The 22,107-nt window shown below is 43.8% G+C and overlaps 1 protein-coding gene across 1 annotated transcript; it reads left to right on the forward strand.

The window, feature by feature from the left end:
* The first annotated feature begins 13,702 nt into the window (after window positions 1–13,702).
* Window positions 13,703–16,560, forward strand: LOC125444393 (vomeronasal type-2 receptor 26-like). Its single transcript, XM_048516802.1, has 3 exons — window positions 13,703–13,909; window positions 14,536–14,671; window positions 15,585–16,560. Exons 1-3 carry the CDS (start codon window positions 13,703–13,705, stop codon window positions 16,484–16,486), a joined length of 1,245 nt encoding a protein of 414 aa, XP_048372759.1. The 3' UTR covers window positions 16,487–16,560.
* Window positions 16,561–22,107: the final 5,547 nt, after the last annotated feature.

Consider the following 22,107-nt stretch of genomic DNA (forward strand, 5'->3'; position numbering starts at 1 on the left):
TTCTAACTGGGACAAACTGTTAGGGTCAGTGCAGAAACAAAGACGCAGCCAAAACTTAAAAGTTACAACTCATGCCCTTGTTTCTAATAAATGTTGCCCTGATTCCAAACAAAGAACACCATAGGGGACACAATGCGGGGTGCCAAAGATCTTATATAGGAAATTGGATTGGATGCGTTCCAATTTCTGGTGCCATGCTTGGATCCAGATGGGGATTCCATACAAAAGGTGCTGGGCCACCTTAGCGTTAAATACCTTCAACGCTGCTGGTATGAATCTACCACCATTGATATTAAAGAATTTCAGTACTGCAGCGGATAAATTTTTGCAGGCTTTAAGGGAGTTATCTCTGTGTGTGGTCCAGGTTGACTTATGATGGAATATTATCCCAAGGTATTTGAACAATTTAACTTGCTCGATGTCAGCACCTTGGACAGACCATCTTGAAGGTCTAAAACACACAATTCAAGTTGAGTTTTTAATGCTGGATTTTTAGGCTGGGTTTCTCGGGATTTTCAGAGATTCTACGCTGTTTGTTGCTTCAACCCATTTCACTGTCTAAACCATTTTGAACAGGTTCTTTGGACAAGTGGTGTTGAAAAGTGCTAAATCAATAAATGAACCTAAGCAAAAGTTCTTCATGGTTGCTGCTTTGTAACTTCCTCTCAGAACATCTCCCCCCCAAATTATTGCCTCATGGATGGATGGGTCCTCTGCTGATCGTTTTGAGCTCACCATCCCAGCTGGTGCCTCGCTTCAGAGAAGCTGGGATGAGAAAGGAGAAAAATATTGTTTGCTTTACGACTGCAAATAATTAACTCACACACGCAAAAATCAGTCTTCCAGGGAAGAGTGTCTCCACTATAATTATGCGAATCACTGTCATTTCTTCATCCAAATCTCAGTTCCAGCGCCTTTCCAGAAGGAAACAGAAAACAAATCAGAAACGTAGTTGCAAAGCTCTGCTGATAAAGCCCTCTGTGGAGCCATTCACAGAGAAATTAGAGAGTAGAGAGAGGAACTCGTATCGCTACTCAGTGTTTCTCAGGTAACATACAAAGCAGACACTTGGGACAGGAAAGATGCGTCCACTGTTGAAACGGGGGCCCATTTAAGATACCATCTTGAAATCAGGCTGACGTTAATGATGATGCTCTAGAGGAGACCCAGGACAGCGCATGTGGAGAGAGGTGTTCTTTGCGTCCAGATGGCTGTGTCTGTGAGGTTGCTGCTGATACTAGTGTTGCTTTCTCACATGGTGCATGAAGTACAAAGTATGAAGTGCACCGGAAACATTTCTCCTCACATTCCGCATCAGTGGTATCAACCCAGTGAAATCCTGATCGGTGGCATTGTAACTCATTTTGGTTGTGGTTCCCAAACAATTCTGTTTGAGCAACATCCCTCCTCGGATGATAGCTGTCATCCCATGTAAGGAACCCTTTGCTCCTCTAACGTAAAGATGATTGTGATGATGTCTGATTTTATTTCAGCAACGCAGCACATTTGCAAAACTGAACCGGCGTTGTGATGAACGCTTCCTCTTTTTTCTTTCCGAATAAACATATCTGCAAAATGCTGTTCTTCTTCCTTTTTTTCCAAGGTATATATTGCCGCCGCCAGGAATTTAATTCCAAACACCTGTTTAATTTTTCGAAAGTATTGTGTCCGAGCTCTAAAGCGATTTCAAAGGTCTATGTCAGGGGTAGGGAACCTGCGGCTCGAGAGCCACCTGCGGCTCTTCTGCCCTTGCACTGTGGCTCCACGGTTTGTTTTCACCGGCCCTATCCTTGTTCGCCTTCTGCAGGCAGCAGGATCGTATACCACCAATCGGCTCATACACGGGTTGGCTGTAACGCAGATGCAATTCTCCTCTCGCCATTTGCCCCGTTGGAGATTACGCTGGTCTATTCTTGTCTACCCTGCAGGCAGCAGGGCGGGTGCACCCATGAGCTTCTCAGAATGAGCGGAGTAAAAGGTAAAAAAAACCCCCTATATATATAGTGTTATCTTTATCTTAAATGTCAAAAATTATTTGCGGCTCCAAGCGTTTTCTTTTCCCGTGGAAAACGGGTCCAAATGGCTCTTTGAGTGTTAAAGGTTCCCTACCCCTGGTCTATGTGGTCCTGAGGAAGAAACTCTTGGAAGTGACTGGTGTAGGATTCCAGGTTAATTTGAATAAGTTGGACATTTATGTGTTTTCTTTAGCGTAACGGTTTGAAGAAGCAATTTAATTTATCTCCTCGCTGAGTAAAACAACGTGAGGCATTACTTTGTGGCTGAGGTGACTTCCACTTCACAGAAATCCTCTCTCCCATTCTCTTATATCCCTGTGACCGTTTTAGGATGTGACTCCATTTCTGGTCTCCTAACGTCGTCTTTGTGTATTCTATCCATTTCTTTGGGCAGTTTTGTACTTCATATAACATTAAGAAGGATTCTAGCTAGAAATCCGCTTTCTAGGCAGTTAACATTCTGGTGCCCTCAGTTTACTTCACTCCTTTCTCACCTTTCTTTCCCCAACTGACATTTCTCCTACTCTTCCTTTTTCAAACTCCCCCCCCTTCACTGTCTCTTTCAAGCGTCAACCAATTATTTCAGTCTCATCGGCATATTATACCCCTTCTTCTACAACTAACCTCTCATTTAACTAAACACACATACACACAACATTTTAAACCATTATAGGCATTTTAAACAATAATGAAGACACAATAAGTATTGCGGCAACCAAGTTGAAATACTCAGGAGGAGGAGGAGGAGGAGGAGGAACAGGAAGCAGGTTTGTTGTTGTTTTAAAAAAAGCTCAATGAATTTTTCTTAGATTTCAGATTTTTCTGCCAACCTGATGCCCTTTTCGGGTTTTAGAAAGATCTGCCTTGTCCATTCACAGGTTCCCTCATCAGATTTAAGCATCCTTGGATCTGGCCAGCTTTGCTCTTGGTATATAGATACAGTGAGCTATGCTAGTTTAGGAGATGTATACCAGAAGGCCAGGCGTGTGTTTTTTTAATTGCTCTAAATATACATCAATCCACTCAAGGGCTATTTTGGAAAAGGTCAGTTTTATGCAGAGGATGCTAAAACCTGAAAATAAAGTAATGCAGAGGGCACAAAAATGTGAAAATATAGCAACTGTTGGTAAAATGTCAGTGTGATGAATATATGAAAATGTTTATATGACACAAGAGGCTTGTGATGTTTATCAGTACAGACTGAAGAAGGTGGGGCATCAGTAGGCATACATTTCATTCATCCAGTTAAGTATCTCCCGTATCGTAAATAAAAGGCACATAAAAGGAAGATGTGAAAGAGATTATGCACAGTTTGGAGAAAGCGCATCTAGAATGTCTTCCACATTGTTCACAACACTAACACTCAGAACCACTGAATGAAACTGTTTGACAGTGCATGTAAGACAAGACATAACAAAGTGATTCTTCACACAGCACAGGCTTTGCTGAAGGCTACTGGATTACAAATCATAGACGGGGTAAGAAAAATCAATGGAGATGTCAAGGGCCAGTTCTTTTGGCAAATAACACGAACCTCCAGTATCCATTTGTGTGGCAGACATTATGAGGCAGTGGGAATGGCTGATGGTTCAATGTCCATCTTGTGGGTTTCTGAGTAGCGTTGTGTTGTAGAAAATAAGAAGTGGCTTAGATAGGCCATTCTGATTCAGGTAGAGCTGAGCCACCGGCCCCATCCTTGCCCTTGTTCTTAGATCCGTCTATGGCCAATACAGGTGTTGTATATTGCAACATTCTCTTCTCAAATAATCACTGATATTCTTTGTAGGCTAATAACAAAGTTCTACCAGCACATTCTTGCCTTGGTGTTTGCCATCCATGAGGTCAACCAGAACCCCAACATCTTGCCCAATGTCACTCTTGGGTTCCACATCCATGATTCAACCATAGATCCAAAATGGACTTACAGAACCACCTTGGACCTACTCTTCACATCACTTGAACTCATCCCAAATTACAAATGCGGCACCCAGAAAAAAGTGATTGGTGTCATTGGGGCATATAGTTCTGAAACCTCATCAGACATGGCGGTTCTCTTAAGTCATTACAAGATCCCACAGGTATGATTTTTAAAAAAACTGTGATTTTGGAGGGATTCACAAATATCTCAGGCAGTTTATTTTCTCTTCCTGATCTAGCGCCAGGAGTTGTCAAGAGTATAAATACATCTTAAACATAAAGAAGTTTTTTTATTTAATTCTAATTTAATGCTGAATTAAAGATCAGAGGTCAGGGAATTAGTCACATTATGACAGAGAAGGAAGATAAAACTTTGCTCATAAACTTATTTTTCTCTAGCAATGGTATTATCCATCTTCTTTTTGTCATCACCAAAGACAAGACACTCCCCTGTGTTACAAAAACACAAACTGTCCCTAAAAAGGACTCCAAGTAATCTTTAACTTCAGGTGACGTGACAGCATTTAATCTGGCAGCCAGAAAAATATTCCAGTATCTGAGAACAGAGATTTTAAGTATGCTGGGTGGGTTACCAGAGGTTCTAATCCAGTATAAGGAAGGGAACACACCCTTATTGCTCGCAGATTTGTGCTTCTGTAATCTAACTGCTTTTTCCTTCTGCCAACACTATCATTCTCCAAACATTAAAAAAAGCCAAAGTGAAGTCAAACTGCTCAAAATTTTTGATCAACTGACTTCAGTCCTCTTGCTGTCTAAGAACAATCTAAATTTATATTTAAATAAAATCTTAATCCAAAGTCTGGATGCATCTAAGTAATTTTCTGCTTCCAATGAAAGAATTGTGCATTATTGCTGAATCCCCAGTACACACATAGGCAATCTGGTTTATTTTTCTCAAACGTTTGAAGCAGAAAGGAATCAATGTTGTCTGAAATATCTTCTGCACAAACTCCAGCACTGCAAAGTATCATTTGGTTAACTTTTTCCCAAAAAGGTCTTAAAGACTGCTGGATAGCCCCTTCCTCCTACCATGTGAAAAAGAACTGATTTCAATGTGGTGATATATTTTGAGAAATCGACTGAAAATTGGGAATTGTTGAGATTTAAAACTGTGGTCTTTTATGTACTTTTATCATACCTGCATTATTCACATTAAGAAGCCTGGTGTAGGGAGCTGCATGGCGTAGTGGTTAAGTGTTTGCACTGCCACTCATGCGGTCAGGAGTTCAAGCCCCCTGTGGGTCAGATATCCTGGCAGCTGGCTCATGGTCAACTCAGCCATCCATCCATTCCTTGGTCGGTAAATGAGTACCTAGCACATAGCTAGGGGGTAAAGAATAGAATAGAATAGAATCTTTATTGGCCAAGTGTGATTGGACACACAAGGAATTTGTCTCCGGTGCATATGCTCTCAGTGTACATAAAAGAAAATAAATTTGTCAAGAATCATAAGGTACAGCACTTAATGATTGTCATATAGGTCTAGTAAGCAATCAGGAAACAATCAATAGTAATAAAAACATAAAATGTAAAATCATAAAATAAAATGAAATGTCAGCACAGGCTATAGTCATACAGTCATAATTGGGAGGAGATGGGTAATAGGAATGATGAAAAAAATAGCGCAGGCAATTATATAATAAATATATAATAAATAGTTTGACATTATCGAGGGAATTATTTATTTAATAGAGTGATGGCATTCGAAAAAAACTGTTCTTTATGTCTAGTTGTCTTGGTGTGCAGTGCTCTGTAGCGACGTTTAGAGGGTAAGAGTTGAAACAGTTTATGTCCAGGATGCGAGGGGTCAGTAACATTTTCACAGCCCTTTTTTTTGACCCGCGTAGCATACAGGCCCTCAATGGAAGGCAGGTTAGCAGCAATTGTTTTTTCTCGCAGTTCTGATTATTCTCTGAAGTCTGTGTCGATCTTGTTGGGTTGCAGAACCAAACCACACAGTTATAGATGGTGCAGATGACAGACTCAATGATTCCTCTGTAGAACTGTATCAGCAGCTCCTCTGGGCAGTTTGAGCTTCCCGAGTTGGCGCAGAAAGAACATTCTTTGTTGTGCTTTTTTGATGACATTTTTTGATATTAGAAGACCATTTTAGGTCATGAGATATGATGGAGCCTAGAAATTTAAAGGTCTCTACTCGTTGATACCGTAAGCTTCGTCTAGGCATTGCGAGAGGAGGTAGGATGGGGAGGGTTTCTCCCGAAATCTACCACCATTTCTACGGCTCTTTAAGTGCGTTCAGTTCTAGATTGTTCCAGTGGCACCATCAATGCAGGCTAGTTAACTAACCTCCTCGGCCTGTATGCGGTTTCATCAAGAATCCCAAATGAGACCAATCACTGCTGGGTATCATCTGCAAATTTCAGTATTTTAACAGAGATGATCATTTGAGATGCAGTCATTGGTATACAGAGAGAAGAGAAGCGGTGAAAGCACACAGCCTTGTAAATCCCCTGTGCTCATTTTACAGGTGTCTGATGTAATTTTTCCCAGCTTCACCTGCCGTTTCCCATTCGTTGTTTGTGATCCACGTACAAATATGCCCAGGTACTGCTAGCTGATTTAGCTTGGCTAGAAGAATGTCCGGTCTGATAGCATTGAATGCCGAACTAAAGTCAACAAAGAGTGACCCTTGCATAGGTTCTTTACGCATTCATGCTGTATGATATAGTGCAAAGCCATATTAACAGCATCATTCGTCGCATCTATTTGCTCGGTATGCAAATTCGTAAGGGGTCCAGTACCAGGTGATCCGCGATGGTTTTCAAACGGTATACATCACTAGCCTTCTGCCGCCATAACTACAGATGCGAGCACCAAGTCTCTAGGTCGCTTCAGTTCCTTGATGGAAGGCTTCTTCGGCACTGGGATTTATAGCGGGAGCGTTTGAAGCAGGAAGGAACATAGCACATCTCTAGTGATTTGTTAAAGATTTGGGTGAAGTTGGGGGCCAATTGGACAGCACAGACTTTTAGGCAAGAAGGTGTTATCTTGTCTGGGCCTGGTGCTTTTCCAGGCTTCTGTCTGTGAAACAGATCTTCGGCTTTCTTTTCTGAGATCAATTAGGGTTGTAAAACCCAATGAAATGGGTTCAGTTATAGGGAAGTTTGGCTATTTCATTGGTGCATCTGAGATAGGTAGGTTGTGGGAGAAAGGTGGACTGTAGATTGTTTCTAAACCTACAGTAGAACATCACCAGGTCGCCTGCCAATTGCTGATTTCCTTCAGCTTGGGAAGGTGGTTTACTGTAACCGGTGATATTTTTGAGTATTTTCCACATGTTTGCTGTTTTGTTTGGTGAAAACTGGATTTTTTAGCTTTTCAGAGTACTTTCTTTTTGCTGCTCTGATCTCCTTTATTATTACTTTTCTGGCCCATTGTACAGCATTCTATCAACACCCCTTCTGTAGGCCTCTTTCTTTGGAACGACGTGAATCGCTTAAGTTTAGCTGTGAACCAAGGTTTGTTGTTACTATATATACGCAAGTTCCTGGTTGGTATACAAAGATCTTCACAGCAGCTGACATATGATGTTATGCATTCGTGAGTTCATCCAACAGCCGGAAATGGCAAACTACTCCTACCAAAAAAACGTGCTTCGGGCTTATGAAATCACTGGCCAGTTTCTGCAGTGGTACCCCAGAGTCGGATACGACTGAAGGGGTTGCATCTATCAGTCAGTGCTATCAGTCACAGACCAGGAAAGGGATTTGGGCATCTTAGTTGATAGTTCCATGGGAATGTCAACTCAATGCATGGCAGCTGTAAAAAAGGCAAACTCTATGCTGGGGATAATTAGGAAAGGAATTGATAATAAAACTGCAAAGATTGTCATGCCCTTCTATAAAGCAGCGGTGCGACCAAGCGACTTTGGAGTAAGTACTGTGTTCAGTTCTTGGCCGCCACATCTCAAAAAAAGGATAATATTAAGAGATAGAAAAAGGGCAGGAGGAAGGGCAACAAGTGATGATTGAGGGACTGGAGCACCTTTCCTTATGAGGAGAGGCTGCAGCGTCGGGACTCTTTAGCTTGGAGAGGAGACGTCTGGAGGGGGGATATGATTGAAGTCTACAAAATTATGCATGGGGTAGAAAATGCTGACAGAGAGAAATTTTTCTGTCTTTCTCACAATACTAGAACCAGGGGGCATTCATTGAAAATGCTGGGGAAGAATTAGCACTATTAAAAGGAAACACTCTTCACGCAACGTGTGATTGGTGTTTGGAATATGCTGCCACAGGAGGTGGTGATGGCCACTAACCTGGATAGCTTTAAAAGGGCTTGAAGACAGATTTATGGAGGAGAAGTCGATTTATGGCTACCAATCTTGATCCTCTTTGATCTGAGATTGCAAATGCCTTAACAGACCAGGTGCTCAGGAGCAGCAGCAGCAGCAGAAGGCCATTGCTTTCACATCCTGCATGTGTGCTCCCAAAGGCACCTGGTGGGCCACTGCGAGTAGCAGAGAGCTGGACTAGATGGACTCTGGTCTGATCCAGCTGGCTTGTTCTTATGTTCTTATGTTCTTAAGGGGAAACTTTACCTTTACCTTATTCACATTATAAGCTGCCTTAAGTTCTGTGAGGCAAAAGGGCGACTATCAGATATTTCAAATAAATAAAAACAAAGTGTCAAAGTAACAAACAAATTTTCTAGCAACAGGAAGAAATCTTCAGGATGCATGCAACAGTGTTGTGTTGTGTTTTATGCCATTTGGTTGCCCATAGAATAGGTTCAAGATCTGGATTTAAAGACCTTTCGGAACAAGAAGTTGGCGAATAAAGTTAAGTATTCCTGATCTCCCTCTGTAATATGCTTTTTTCCCCCTTCTTAGTTTGCATATGGTTCATTTGAATCAGAAGTGGATAACCCTTCCTTTTACCGCATGGTCCCCCATGAAGCGCTTCTGTATGAGGGAATTGTCCGTTTACTTCTCCATTTTGGCTGGAAATGGGTTGGGCTCATCACTCTGGATGATGAAGGCGGAGACCATTTTTTGCAGGCAATGGAGTCGATGCTTTCTAGGAATGGGATCTGTGCCGCCTTCAAAGAAAAGGCTAATGGCCTGATTCTGTGGGACGACATAGATTTCATGGTCAAATTCCTGGACCGTAATAATGCAAACTTCCTGGATAGCAAAGCCAACGCGATCGTCGTATATGGAGAAAACGGACTACTTGTCTGGCTGGCGAACATTATATTTATTCCCACCATTTTAATGAACCCAGCAGGGTCTGAATATGTGAAGAGGACTTCTGCAGGAAAGGTGTGGATTACAACAGCCCAGGCAGATTTTGCATTCAGTACTTTACAGAAGACGTATGATATACAAATGTTCCATGGCGCTCTTTCTTTCACAGCTCATTCAAAGGACATCCTAGGATTCCAAACGTTTCTCCGACAGATAAAACCAGCTTGGGCAAAGGGGGATGGTTTTATCGAGGAATTCTGGGAACAAGTCTTTGAATGTGCACTGCCAGATTCCACTAACCCAACCGCTGGGAGTGAGTTGTGCACTGGAGAGGAGAGACTGGAGTCTGTCCCAGCAACTTATTTTGAAATGAGCATGACTGGTCACAGCTACAGTATCTATAATGCTGTCTATTCAATTGCTCATGCTCTACATGTCTTGGCTTCATCAAGAGCGACCCACAGACCAATGGAGAATGGGGGCAGCTTGGATCCTCTGAATGTGCCCCCTTGGAAGGTAATTGCTCTGTTGGAGTCTGGGGTGTCACAAGGTGTGGTGTGGCTGCCCGCCATGCCACGGCTACACCCCAACCACATTCCAGCCACGCCCCCATACCAGGGCATGCCCAGGGCATTGCACCCCCTGTCCCATTGGCACTACGCCACTGGTTGGGGCTTACCGCACAGAGAAGCGGCTGATTAAAAGGGTGAAAGGTAAATGTTCATTAGGAACTACATTTAGGATAGGAAAGTGGAAGAGATAGCATGCTCCTATCTTGCTAGCTAGGAAGCGTCTCTGCAACTAACTTCCGAGAAGAAGCAGGATATTAGACCTGAGAGTATCAGTCAAAGGACAGACAAGAGGTGACACAAAAGGATGGAGGGATCACTAACTTTACAGCCCTCTCTAGCTGACCACTCATCCAACCCTTGTTGGTTCTTCTCAGTTCCTTTGCACATAAGACATGGCTACATCCAACGCACTCCTCCCAGACAAAAAACAGCTCCTGGCCATGTTTAGGGTTCAATATGTTGCTATGAGCAAGAAAAGTGGATTTTTAAGTCTTTTTCCCCATCCATCAGGGAGTGAGACAGTCACTTAGCTGTCATGGTCTCCTGTCCAGGGAGACTTCTCCCGTGCTTTGGTCCTGAATTTCCCCTTTGACTGGATTTTACTGCCACCATTAAGAAGAAGAAGAAGAGTTTGGATTTATATCCCCCCTTTCTCTCCTGCAGGAGACTCAAAGGGGCTTACAATCTCCTTGCCCTTCCCCCCTCACAACAAACACCCTGTGAGGTAGGTGGGGCTGAGAGAGCTCCGAGAAGCTGTGACTAGCCCAAGGTCACCCAGCTGGCGTGTGTGGGAGTGCCCAGGCTAATCTGAATTCCCCAGATAAGCCTCCACAGCTCAGGCGGCAGAGCAGGGAATCAAACCCGGTTCCTCCAGATTAGATACATGAGCTCTTAACCTCCTACGCCACTGCTGCTCCTTAAGCCTCTGCTGCTCCTTAAGCCACAACAATAATGGGTATTCTCTTCCTATGGACTTGAATGTAAATTTCCTGACCACGTTGCCTTTCCAGGCTGAGCACTGGTGTACTGCTGGGAAGCAGCAACCTCTCCCTTTCCCTCCTTTTGTACAATGGAGCAGGCTTTAATGTGGATCAAGAGAGCAAAATGACTGCATTTTAAATGGAATACAGTCCACATTTCCTGTAAACTAGCAGGGGGAGCTCTCACTGGCAGCTCAGCTCCACTCAGCAAGAGAGCGCTTCCAAGCAGTAGTGAAGGATCCTGAGTAAAGTCAAAAGGAATTGGGGGGAAAACAACAAAGCCCTGTATTTTACATACTCTGAATAATGAAAAATTAGAATGTGCGTGTTAAGTACCACCCAGTTGCTTTTGATTCAACACAACCCTATAAATCAGGGGTAGGGAACCTGCGGCTCGAGAGCCACATGCGGCTCTTCTGCCCTTGCACTGTGGCTCCACGAGCCGAGCCGCCGGCCCCATCCTTGCCCACCCTGCAGGCTGCAGGGCAGGCACACCAACTGCCCACGGCCGGCTGGGCGGCGCCGCGGGCTTCCTCTCTCGCCCGCCCCATTGGAGCAGGGCGGGCGCTTTCCCGGCGGCTGGTGAGGCCAAGCCGCTGGCTTCATCCTTGCCCGCCCTGCAGGCAGCAGGGCGGGCGCACCAATTGCCCACAGCCAGCTGGGCCGCACCACGGGCTTCCCCTCTCGCCTGCCCCATTTGAGCGGGGCGGGTGCTTTCCCAGCGGCCGGCGAGGCCAAGCTGCTGGCCCCATCCTTGCCGGCCCTGCAGGCAGCAGAGCGGACGCATCCATGCGCTTCTCAGAATGAGCGGAGTAAAAGGTAAAAAAAACTCCTATATATATAGTGTTATCTTTATTTTAAATGTCAAAAATTATTTGCGGCTCCAAGTATTTTCTTTTTCCGTGGAAAACGGGTCCAAATGGCTCTTTGAGTGTTAAAGGTTCCCTACCCCTGCTATAAATCAATCTCCTCCAAGAAATCCTTTCATTAACAATGCCGCGGCTTCCTTTGTAGAGTCAATCCATCAAATGCTGGACCTTCCTCTTTTCCTTCTGCCTTCAACTTTCCTTAGAGTTATTGTCTTTTCTAGCGACTCTTGTCTTATCATGAGAGCAGGTTATAATAGGATCAGTTTAGTCACTGTAGATGCTGGGGACAGTTCAAGCTTGATTTGATCTGGAATCCATTTTGTTTGTTTGTTTGTTTAGTGTTCCATGGTATCCAGAGCACTCTCTTTAAACAGCATATTCCAAAGTAATCTCCTTTCTTCTCATCAACTTCCTTCATCGCCCAACTTTTACGTCCATACATTACTACTAGGGAACACTGGCTCATTCCGCACATGCAGAATAATGCACTTTCAAACTGCTTTCGGTGCTCTTTGAAGCTGTGCGGAATAGCAAAATCCACTTACAAACAGTTGCGAAAGTGGTTTGAAAATGCATTATTTTGCGTGTGCGGAAGGGGCTACTATAATATTGGTCTTGGTTGCCAGTGACACATCCTTACACTTAGGAATCTCTTCTAGTTCCTGCATAGTTTCCGTTGCCGGTCTCAATATTCTTCTGATTTCTCGGCTTCAGTCTCCATTTTGGTTGATGGGGGAGCCAAGGAAAAGTCTTGAACAATTTCATTTTCCACATTGGTCCTTCCTGCCAATTAAACTGGAATAAACCTGGTAAAAAAAACCGGGTTGGGGGGAACTTTGTATGGATCCCGATCCTAACACGGATCCTCTCTGAGTTCCCCCCCACCAACCCCGGTTTTTCGACAATTGCATTATGTGCTATTCTTTTGTTTTAATGTGGCTGACAGCCACGATCAAGTGAAGGCATTAAAACGAGAAAATCGCACATAACCCAATTCTTGGAAAACCCCTTCCCCGGCTCCCATCTGCGGAGCCACGCAGGGGAGATGGGCCGTATCATGGCCCAGGCCGCCTTTCCCCTGCTTTTATTGGCCTGTGCAAAAAGGGCCATTGTCCGTCTCAAACTTAGCAAACTAGAATGGGCCATCATTAATTAAAATATTAATCAGGAAATTAGTACAAGCTATCGATTTGAAGAGGTTCGAGCATTTGGAAAACTTTCATTACATTCGTCCCGTGGTTTCAACGTGTGCTCCGCATAACGTCCCGGCAAAAGAAAAGATAACAGCTCAGTCCCTTGTGACAGAGGAGGGGGCATGCCCTCTCTGCTTCTAATGTCTGGGTTCATTGGCGTAACTGTGGTCCTGAATGCTACCTCCCAACAAAGCATACTCTGGACCAGGGGTAGGGAATCTTTAACACTCAAAGAGCCATTTGGACCCATTTTCCACGGGAAAAGAAAACACTTGGAGCCGCAAATAATTTTTGACATTTAAAATAAAGATAACACTGTATATATAGGGGGTTTTTAACCTTTTACTCCGCTCATTCTGAGAAGCGCATGGATGCGCCCACCCGCAAGGATGAAGCCGGCAGCTCGGCCTCACCGGCCACTGGGAAAGCACCCGCCCCGCTCCAACGGGGCGGGCGAGAGGGGAAGCCCGCAGCACAGCACAGCCGACCGTGGGCAGTTGGTGCGCCCGCCCTGCTGCCTGCAGGGCGGGCAAGGACAAGGGTGGCGGCTTGGCTCGTGGAGCCACAGTGCAAGGGCAGAAGAGCCGCATGTGGCTCTCGAGTCGCAGGTTCCTTACCCCTGCTCTGGATGCAGCAAAACCCTAACAGATCTTCTTGGAAGCTCTCTCAGAAGCCTCCATTCAAGAAACACCCAGAATCGTATTTCATCCTTTGTGCTGGCAGCTTATTCTCATGAACAAGCAAAATACTTGCATTCACAAAAAATATTCTGCCTCAGAAGAAAGTAATCTAAACATCTTTTTGAAACTGAAAAGTATGGGTGAGTACATTTCAGTCTGTCCAATTGGCTCCAGTCAGCTAAATGCTCTCTCTCTCTCTCTCTCTCTCTCTCTCTCTGTGCTAAGCTCCACACACTTCTTCAGAGAATGGCTTTTAACAACACTGTCGGAGATGAAGTGGCCTTTAACGAACGTAGAGAATTGAAAGGTGGATTTGATATTACCAATTTGGTCACTTTTCCAAATAAGTCCTATGTCAGAGTCAAGATCGGGAGTCTGGATCCTCAGGTACCACCTAGCAAAAGAGTTGTCATCTCTGAGGACAGAATTCAGTGGAACAGACACCTCGCGCAGGTGAGGAAACACCTTCGCTGTCTCACAAATAAATAGAAAACTCTTTATAATGCAATAAAATGGGTAGGCGGCAGCTTTGAAGACAGCAAACAATTCCTTGATTTGTTTTAATTCTGTTCATTTTGCTGTCAACAATTAATCAGGGCATTACTGGGTTCAAAAAGGATGGAACATTTCACTCTTTGAGGCATTCATCGCACTTTGCATGGTACGTATTCCTCAGTGAGAACCCAGATGATGATGAAGAAGTGTTTGGATTTATATCCCCCCTTTCTCTCCTATAAGGAGACTCAAAAGGGGCGTACAATCTCCTTTCCCTTCCCCCCCTCACAACAAACACCCTGTGAGGTGGGTGAGGCTGAGAGAGCTCCAAAAAACTTGGACTAGTAGACCAAGGACACCCAGCTGGCACGTGTTAGAGTGCACAAGCTAATGTAGTTCACCAGGTAAGCCTCCATAGCTCAAGTGGCAGAGCGGAGAATCAAACCCAGTTCTCCAGATTAGAGCACACCTGCTCTTCACCACTACACCATACTGGCTCTAGATATGATTGTTCCAGTACTCTGACAACTTTTGCAGCAAAATACAGCCAATCAGTTCCATGTTCTTGTTTTCTCCAATGACAGCTGCCTCCTTTATCTTTGTGTAATGACCACTGTAGGCCGGGTTACAGCAAGGAAAAAAAGGAAGGGGAGCCATTCTGCTGCTATAGTTGTGCTTCGTGTCCAGAAGGGAAAATTTCAGACAAAGAAGGTAGGAAATGCTCTGAAAAATATTGCACCTGTAGACTGATTGCCTGAAGGAAGGGAATTTGAATATCTGGACTGTGGGAATTAATGGAAAAGTTTATCGGTGTTGAACATACTTGGGAGCTGTTCCAGTTATTTCCAGAGATTTGCTTAATATATTTGAGAAATACTGGGAACTCAATTTTAAAGAAAGATGAATTCCTGGGCACCAGGAGAGCATAGTTCTGTTTTAAGGAAAGTGACAACCTGGTAAGAAATTGAGAAGTATCCAAAACTCCCACAAAGAACCTTTAATGACAGTAGGATTTGTACTTTTGTTTTGATATTTCTTTAAAGGCTCAAAGGCTGACATTGCTTCTTAGTTATTTTCAGTGTTGCAACGGGTTTAGAAAAGTGTTTTCATCAAGGGTTCAGCAAACAAGGTTAGCTACATTCAGAGAAGGCCTCCTGTTTTCCTATGAAGGAAGTACCTAAGTAGGTTATTATCATGAAAGCAAGCCTGGGAGAGCGAATGCTTGTTTCAGTAAAACCTGGGTTCTTTTCTCCAATAACTCCAACCACCTGAGGTCTTAACGATTTTAATTGAAAAACAGAAAACAAAGAAATAAAACATGATTGCGGTTAAGGGATTGCTTAGCTGGTTACCTCCCTTTTGGTTCTTTGTCCCCATTCCGGGAACCCATGGCCCAGAGATGCTTCTCTGTCCACGTCTCAAGATGGAATTCAAAACCGTTTGTTTTCCCCTTCTTAGGAAAACTCTGTTCAGGCCATGAGGTAACTTAGGCCTTTGAAGTTTCATCCTAGCACCTCTGCATAGTTTCCTGTCCTCCCTCCAGGAGATCAAAAGGCAAAGATGCTTTTCACAGTGATGTGTGATTTTGCAAGTTTTACAGTACTATTCCATCACAGTTATCTTTTCCTTTCAGACATGGATGATTGCAAGACTTGCCCTGACGGTCATTATCCAAACTTGGGACAAGGTCAATGCATTCCAAAGCTTCCAAACTTCCTCTCCTTTGCACAACCTCTGAGCATTACCTTAGCCTTTTTGGCCCTCTTCTTTTCTCTGATCGCAGCCCTGGTGCTTGCAGTCTTTGTGAAGTACAAGGACACCCCCATCGTTAAAGCCAACAACCGGGGCCTCACCTACTGTCTGCTCGTCTCTCTCCTTCTGTGCTTCCTCTGCTCTTTGCTCTTCGTCGGACGACCCAACAAGGTGACCTGCCTCCTCCGACAAACGACTTTTGGCATCATCTTCTCAGTGGCTGTTTCTTCAGTCTTGGCAAAAACTGTTACTGTCATTGTGGCGTTCATGGCCTCTAAGCCAGGGAACATTTTTCGAAAGTGGGTGGGGAAACAATTGGCATATTATATTGTTATCTCTTGCTTCTCTGTTCAAGTTTGCCTTTGTGCCGTTTGGCTGGGCATTTCTCCTCCATTTCCGGATACGGACATGCATTCCCTCAGCAGAGAAATTATACTGCAGTGTAACGAAGGGTCCGTCACCATGTTTTACTGTGTCTTGAGCTACATGGGGTTTCTTGCCACCGTCTGCTTCATTGTGGCTTTCCTGGCCAGAAAGTTGCCCGACACTTTCAACGAAGCCAAATTCATCACCTTCAGCATGTTGGTCTTCTGCAGCGTTTGGGTGTCTTTTGTCCCCACCTACCTGAGCACTCAAGGAAGAGACATGGTGGCTGTTGAGGTCTTCTCCATCTTAGCTTCCAGCGCTGGCTTACTAGGCTGCATCTTTTTGCCCAAATGCTATGTCATCATCCTGAGGCCTGAGTTGAACAGAAGAGAGCAGCTGATCAGGAAAAAGCACTAAACCCTTCCGTCAGCTGTCCAGTTGTTCTGCAGCAGTGGCGTATCTACCTAGGGACAAGGGCGCCACTCTTCTAGTCACCGGGCGCCACTCTTCTAGTCACGTGGGGGGCGCAAAATCGGCCCCCCACATGACCAGGAAATCCTGCTGCCTTGTTTGCATGTCTCGACTTCGTCCAAGAGCCCTCAAGAGTCGAGGGCAGTGGGGGGCATCAGGGGCAGAGCCGGGGGCCAGGGCAGAGCCTGGGGGCTTCCTGGAGACAATTTGTCTCCCGGCGCCATTTACCCCTGGTATGCCTCTGTTCTGCAGCTATGTTTTTATTCGCGTATCAAATGTGGCAACTTTATTTTCTGCCTACAATGAAAGGGATGACCCTTTCCCTAATATTCTTCTGTAACAGGCACATTCAGAGTCTCCATGGGCTTTCATTTCAAGGGGGAGAGAGAGGGAGAATTACACATTTGAGTGTTCCATTCCTGTCAAATGTTACATTTTGTGTGAGAGAGAGGCCTTAGAGGCAATATTTCTGCCATCTCTGTTACTGTAAGGCCTTATTGAAGACTAGATTTGCTGTGGACCCCATTGCAGCTGGTGGGGCGTGGGTGGCGGGAACATCAACAGTTTGGTCTAGGCCTCTGTCATTGCCAGTGCCGTTTTTACCACACAGTTTTGCCCAAATACCAGCTCATCCACGCAGTTCCCAGTGACAAGGTGACATCACTTCAACTGCACACTAGAAATGACAAAACTGCATTGTTAGCAAAGGAGGCCTATGCCTCAGTTTCCTGTTTGTAAGCACCTGGTGTTCTGCCTCTGGGTTGGGAAATAAGTGGAGCCTAAGGAGGATAGAGTTTGAGGTGGTGGTACTTCAATGGAGTTCAATGTCACAGAGGCTACCCGGTGGATATTTTCTCCAGGTGAACTGATCACTGTCACTGGGAGTCCAGTTGTAATAGCAGGAGATCCCTAGCCACTGCCTGGAAACTGGCAACCTTAGGTTCCCCTGCCATCTGGATGAGGAGACATGGTGGCTGCAGAGATCTTCTCCATCTTAGCTTCCAGCGCTGGCTTACTAGGCTGCATCTTTTTGCCCAAATGCTATGTCATTATGCTGAGACCTGATCTGAACAGCAAGGAAAATCTAATAAGAAACAGAACATGAAAGCAATCATTATTTTTCAATTTTACAGTTGAGAACTGACTGTGGAAGCTGGGCTGCTGAAGGAGGCAGCTGGAGTGAGAGAAACACAGTTGTCCAGGCTTAAGAATGATCCTGTGTGTGAGAGAAGTGGTTGGGGTGCACTTCCCTAAAGAAAATAGCTCCTAGGTGAAGGGGGTGATCCCTAGCCAGTTTTAAGGAGGAAAAGTAGAAAATGTTTGTTGACTCCCATAAACAGTAGAAATATTATTTGAGAAGCTTAATTCTGTTCAACTTAGCAGTGACTGCCAGGTATTCTGTATCTCAGTATATGTTGAATGTATCGACAACTGTCTGTGAAATCTCTGAAATCTCCCAATTACAAAGTATCTATTGTTTATAAATACCTTAAATCGTTGTTGTTTAAGTATTGTCAAAGGCTTCCATGGCCAGATTCAACTGGTAGTTGCGGGTTTTCTGGGCTGTGGACTTCTCTCTGTGATACACCTCTGAAGATGCCAGCCACAGATACAGGTGAAACATTAGGAACAAGATCAACCAGACACGGCCACACAACTCGGAAAACCCACAACAACCTGTTTTTGTTTAGCCTGGCCACGTTTATTTTCTGAAAGCTCCCCGCAAACCTGATTTCACCCTTTCTCTCATTCATCAGAAATATGGCACAGAAAACAAGAGGGAAATTGTAAGTCTGGAACATGGAGAAACGGGCTGGCGGTTGAGGTGGCTGAATTTGGAGGAGACATGCGTACACCAGACGTCTTACTCCTCTTTTACTTTGCTGGCGGTGGGACAGTGATATGCATTTATCTTCCCACTAGGTGGCAATGCAGGATTACTTATCACAGTTTGACCTTTTTGTAGCCACAGAATCGTTCTTTTCAAGCACATCAGTGGTAGCTGCTGAGGCTTCCAGTCAGTGGGACCAGTTATAATAATAATAAGCCTTTATTTGGCATAACAATAATCATAACACAATAAAAAACCCGAGATAAAAGGTACACAAATACAAAGGTTTAAGATAGAATATAAATTATTGATTGTGCATCACCTCCAGTAAAGATCGTGCTACCAATTCACAAGTTTCATTGTCAGAATTGTCCAGAAGGAAAGGAAGTCTACCTGATTCTCCCATTTCACTAGGTATCCTAGAAAGAATATTGGAATATTTTGATCTGATATTAGCAAATTTAGGGCAGCAAAGCAGTTGATGTGCCAATGTTTCAATTTGTTGCTCACCACAAGAGCATACCCTTTCGCTCATTCCCAAGTTGTTAAATCTACCATGCAATAAAGCGGAGGGGAAAACATTGAAGCGACCAAGTATGAGGGCTCTTCTCTGCATAGGATTAGTCAAAAAATACAAATAGGGAGCCATCCTCTTTTGATATAGGGGTATTGAAAGATGTAAGGGTGAACAAGTTTTCATAGCAGCCCTAAATAAATTAATCCATTCGCTTTCCAACAATTTTTGTTTTAACAAGTTGTAGGATTCTGAACTAGATAGCGGGAAAATTGTTCTGAACTAGGATTCTGAACTAGATAGCGAGTCAAGAGATATACCAAGGGATTCAATCTTTCTTTCGATCAGAGAGAACCATGGATTAGCCTGAGTATCAGACAAAAGTAGGTGAATCAGCGAGTGCTCATCATGCGAGAAATGCAGGCGAAGCCAAAATGTAAAGGTTCTCAACCAAGCCCTATAAACTAATGAATTTTGGCCCAGTTCTAAACAGAGGGCCAATTTGGCAGGCCAGTGGGACCAGTTGTTTTTTGCACTCATGCATCATGAGCATCACCGCAACGGCTGCAGCGGTGCATGCATTCAACACACATGCGTGTATGCAAATCCATTTGAATTACTGGTATACGCCAAACAAAAGCCCTTCTTCACTGACGCTTTCCAGTGATGTATCATTCAAAACATTCTAGCCAATGGCAACTGATAGTCACTTGGTGAAAAGTCACACTAGATCTGATGCTTATGCCATGCATATTTACATTTCGGCAAATTTAGTTCAGGGCTCCTGAGACCAGGCTCCCGAAGCAAAATGGCAAAGGGGTGTCCCTTTCTGTTAAGAATTTGAAACCACGGTGATTGTTGTATGAAAACCTGACAGGCAGCGAACCTGATAGCACTTAATCCGACTTTCTCAGCCAACCAACATTGTGTGTGAATATTGTGTCCGTCGGTCCATCCATGCAACCATCACAAGAGATTTTGCATTGTCATTTCTTCTGAGTGATTCCTGGGTTTTTATGGCATCATCTGTGGGTCATTCTGAGCTCATGAGTCCAGTTGGTGACTCACTTCAGAACAGCTGAGATGAGCTCAGAAAACATTATTTTTACTTCACTAGCTCTGCAAATAATTACTTCGGAAAAGAATTGGCAGTCTTCCAGAGGAGATTATCTCCACTACAATTATCAGAATCATTATCGTTTCATCATTCTGTTTCGGTGCGTGAAGCTTTCCATCAGGGAACAGAAAACAAATCTGAAATAAACTCTTCACGTTTGGCTTATAAAACCCTCCTTTGAGCCACTCACAGAAAAATTAGGGACTAGAGAGAGGCATTTTTTGTTCTCACTGCTCGATAGTTCTCAAGTATCATAAAAAGCAGACACTTGGCATGTGAAAGATACGGTTCATGCGTCCAAAAGTGTTGAAACAGCCAGGAGTCATCTAAGCCACCTTCTTGAAGTCAGGCTGAAGCTAATGGTGAGGCTATAGAGGGAGATCCAAGGACAGCGAATGTGGAGAGAGGTGTTCTTTGATTTCAGATGGCTGAGTCTGTGAGGTTGATGCTGATACTAGTATTGCTTTCTCACATGGTGCATAAAGTACAAAGTATGAAGTGCACCGGAAACATTCCTCCTCCCATTCCACATCAGTGGTATCAGCCAGGTGAAATCCTGATTGGTGGGATTGTAACTCACTTTGGTTGTCCTGCCCCGAAAATTCCATTTCACCAGCACCCGTCCAAGGATTATAGATGTGACCCCATGTAAGGAATCCTTTGCTCCTATAATGTGGAGATGATGATGATGTCTCATTTTATTTTAGCAATTCTGTTCATTTGCAAAACTGAATAGCACTTTTAATAATAATGGATAGTTAATGCAGTAAGTATTGCGGCTACCGAAATGAAATACTTTTTTATCATTTGGGGGTTTTTTTTAATCTATCAAAATGTGTTTTTTTACATTTTTCTGCAAACCTGGGCGCTTTTCAGATTTGTAAAAAAAATCTGTCTTGTCCATTTACAGCTCCAGTCACCAGATTTAAGTATCTTCACTCCCCCCCCCTTTAATTGAACTAACTATATGTGAGTCTACACACAGGCTATTTGGGAAAGGATAAAATTCTACTGCAGGGGATGTTACACGAAAAGCAAAGTAAAAAATGAGGGCTAAATATTGGGAAAAATATACTACTGATATTGAAAATGTCAATGCGACAAGTATACAAAAATATTTTTCTTGACACAAGATGCTTGTGATATTTATTACCACTGAGTAAACCAAGTGTGGTGCCAGTGGGGATACATTTCATTCCTCAGGCTAAATATCTCGTGTATTCTAGACAGCAAGCATATAACACAAGAGGTGAAAGTTGTTGTGCAGTTTGAAGAAAGTTGAATGAGAATGTCTCCCACGCCATTCCCAATACCACAACTCTGAATCACTGAATGAAATTGTTTGGCAATATCTGTAGGACAGAAATAACAAAGTAATGCTTCACACAACACCAGCTTTGCAGAAGGTGTTATTTTATTTATTTATTTATTATTTCATTTTTATACCGCCCTCCCCCGAAGGGCTCAGTTATATACCCTACAGTGGGTTAGAGAACTTCACGGATGTATCAAGGACCAGTTCTTTCAGTAACTAACTGGAACTTCCACTATCTACTCTGTTACCAAACAGATGTCTGGTAGGACTGATGGGCCTGTTTTTAAAAAGCCATACTCTACCCATAAACCCTAAATATGCCTTGACAATACCGGCTAAGATTGATACTTTCTCCTGCCTTTGTACTGTGGTGCCTGTAGGAAAGGAACCTGCCTAGGCAAATCTTCCAGTCTCACGCTGAAATGAGTAGCCACTACCTGCATCCTTTCAGAAGCCTGAATATCGCTCTCTGGAAAACGATAGCCAAGCCCTGAGAAATGGCCAAGCCCCTGGAAACTGCCCATCTATTATCTTGTCCACAAAAGATAGGCTAAAACTGTTTCATGACATTTATTCTTACCTCGTGAATCCTATCACACCCTTCATACCCATCTCCTGCAAACCACTCTACCTTACTTTGAATTGTAGTAACCCGGAATTGTGATTTCATACATTCCAACCTCAATATAATCAACTGCTGGAAACTCCCCAGCTTTGAGTCATCAAGGCATCGTCCATGGCATTGTCCTCTCCAAAAGGACAGGAGCTTTTTTTGTTTGGGGAATATTTG

Source organism: Sphaerodactylus townsendi, linkage group LG15 (assembly GCF_021028975.2).
Source record: "Sphaerodactylus townsendi isolate TG3544 linkage group LG15, MPM_Stown_v2.3, whole genome shotgun sequence".
Classification (NCBI taxonomy): domain Eukaryota; kingdom Metazoa; phylum Chordata; class Lepidosauria; order Squamata; family Sphaerodactylidae; genus Sphaerodactylus; species Sphaerodactylus townsendi.

Coding starts and splice junctions, on each gene's coding strand:
- LOC125444393 (XM_048516802.1), top strand. CDS start 13,703: ATGGCTTTTAACAACACTGTCGGAGATGAAGTGGCCTTTAACGAACGT. Junction 13,910..14,535: donor GGAACAGACACCTCGCGCAG/GTGAGGAAACAC, acceptor CTCCAATGACAG/CTGCCTCCTTTATCTTTGTG. Junction 14,672..15,584: donor AGACAAAGAAGGTAGGAAAT/GCTCTGAAAAAT, acceptor TTTTCCTTTCAG/ACATGGATGATTGCAAGACT.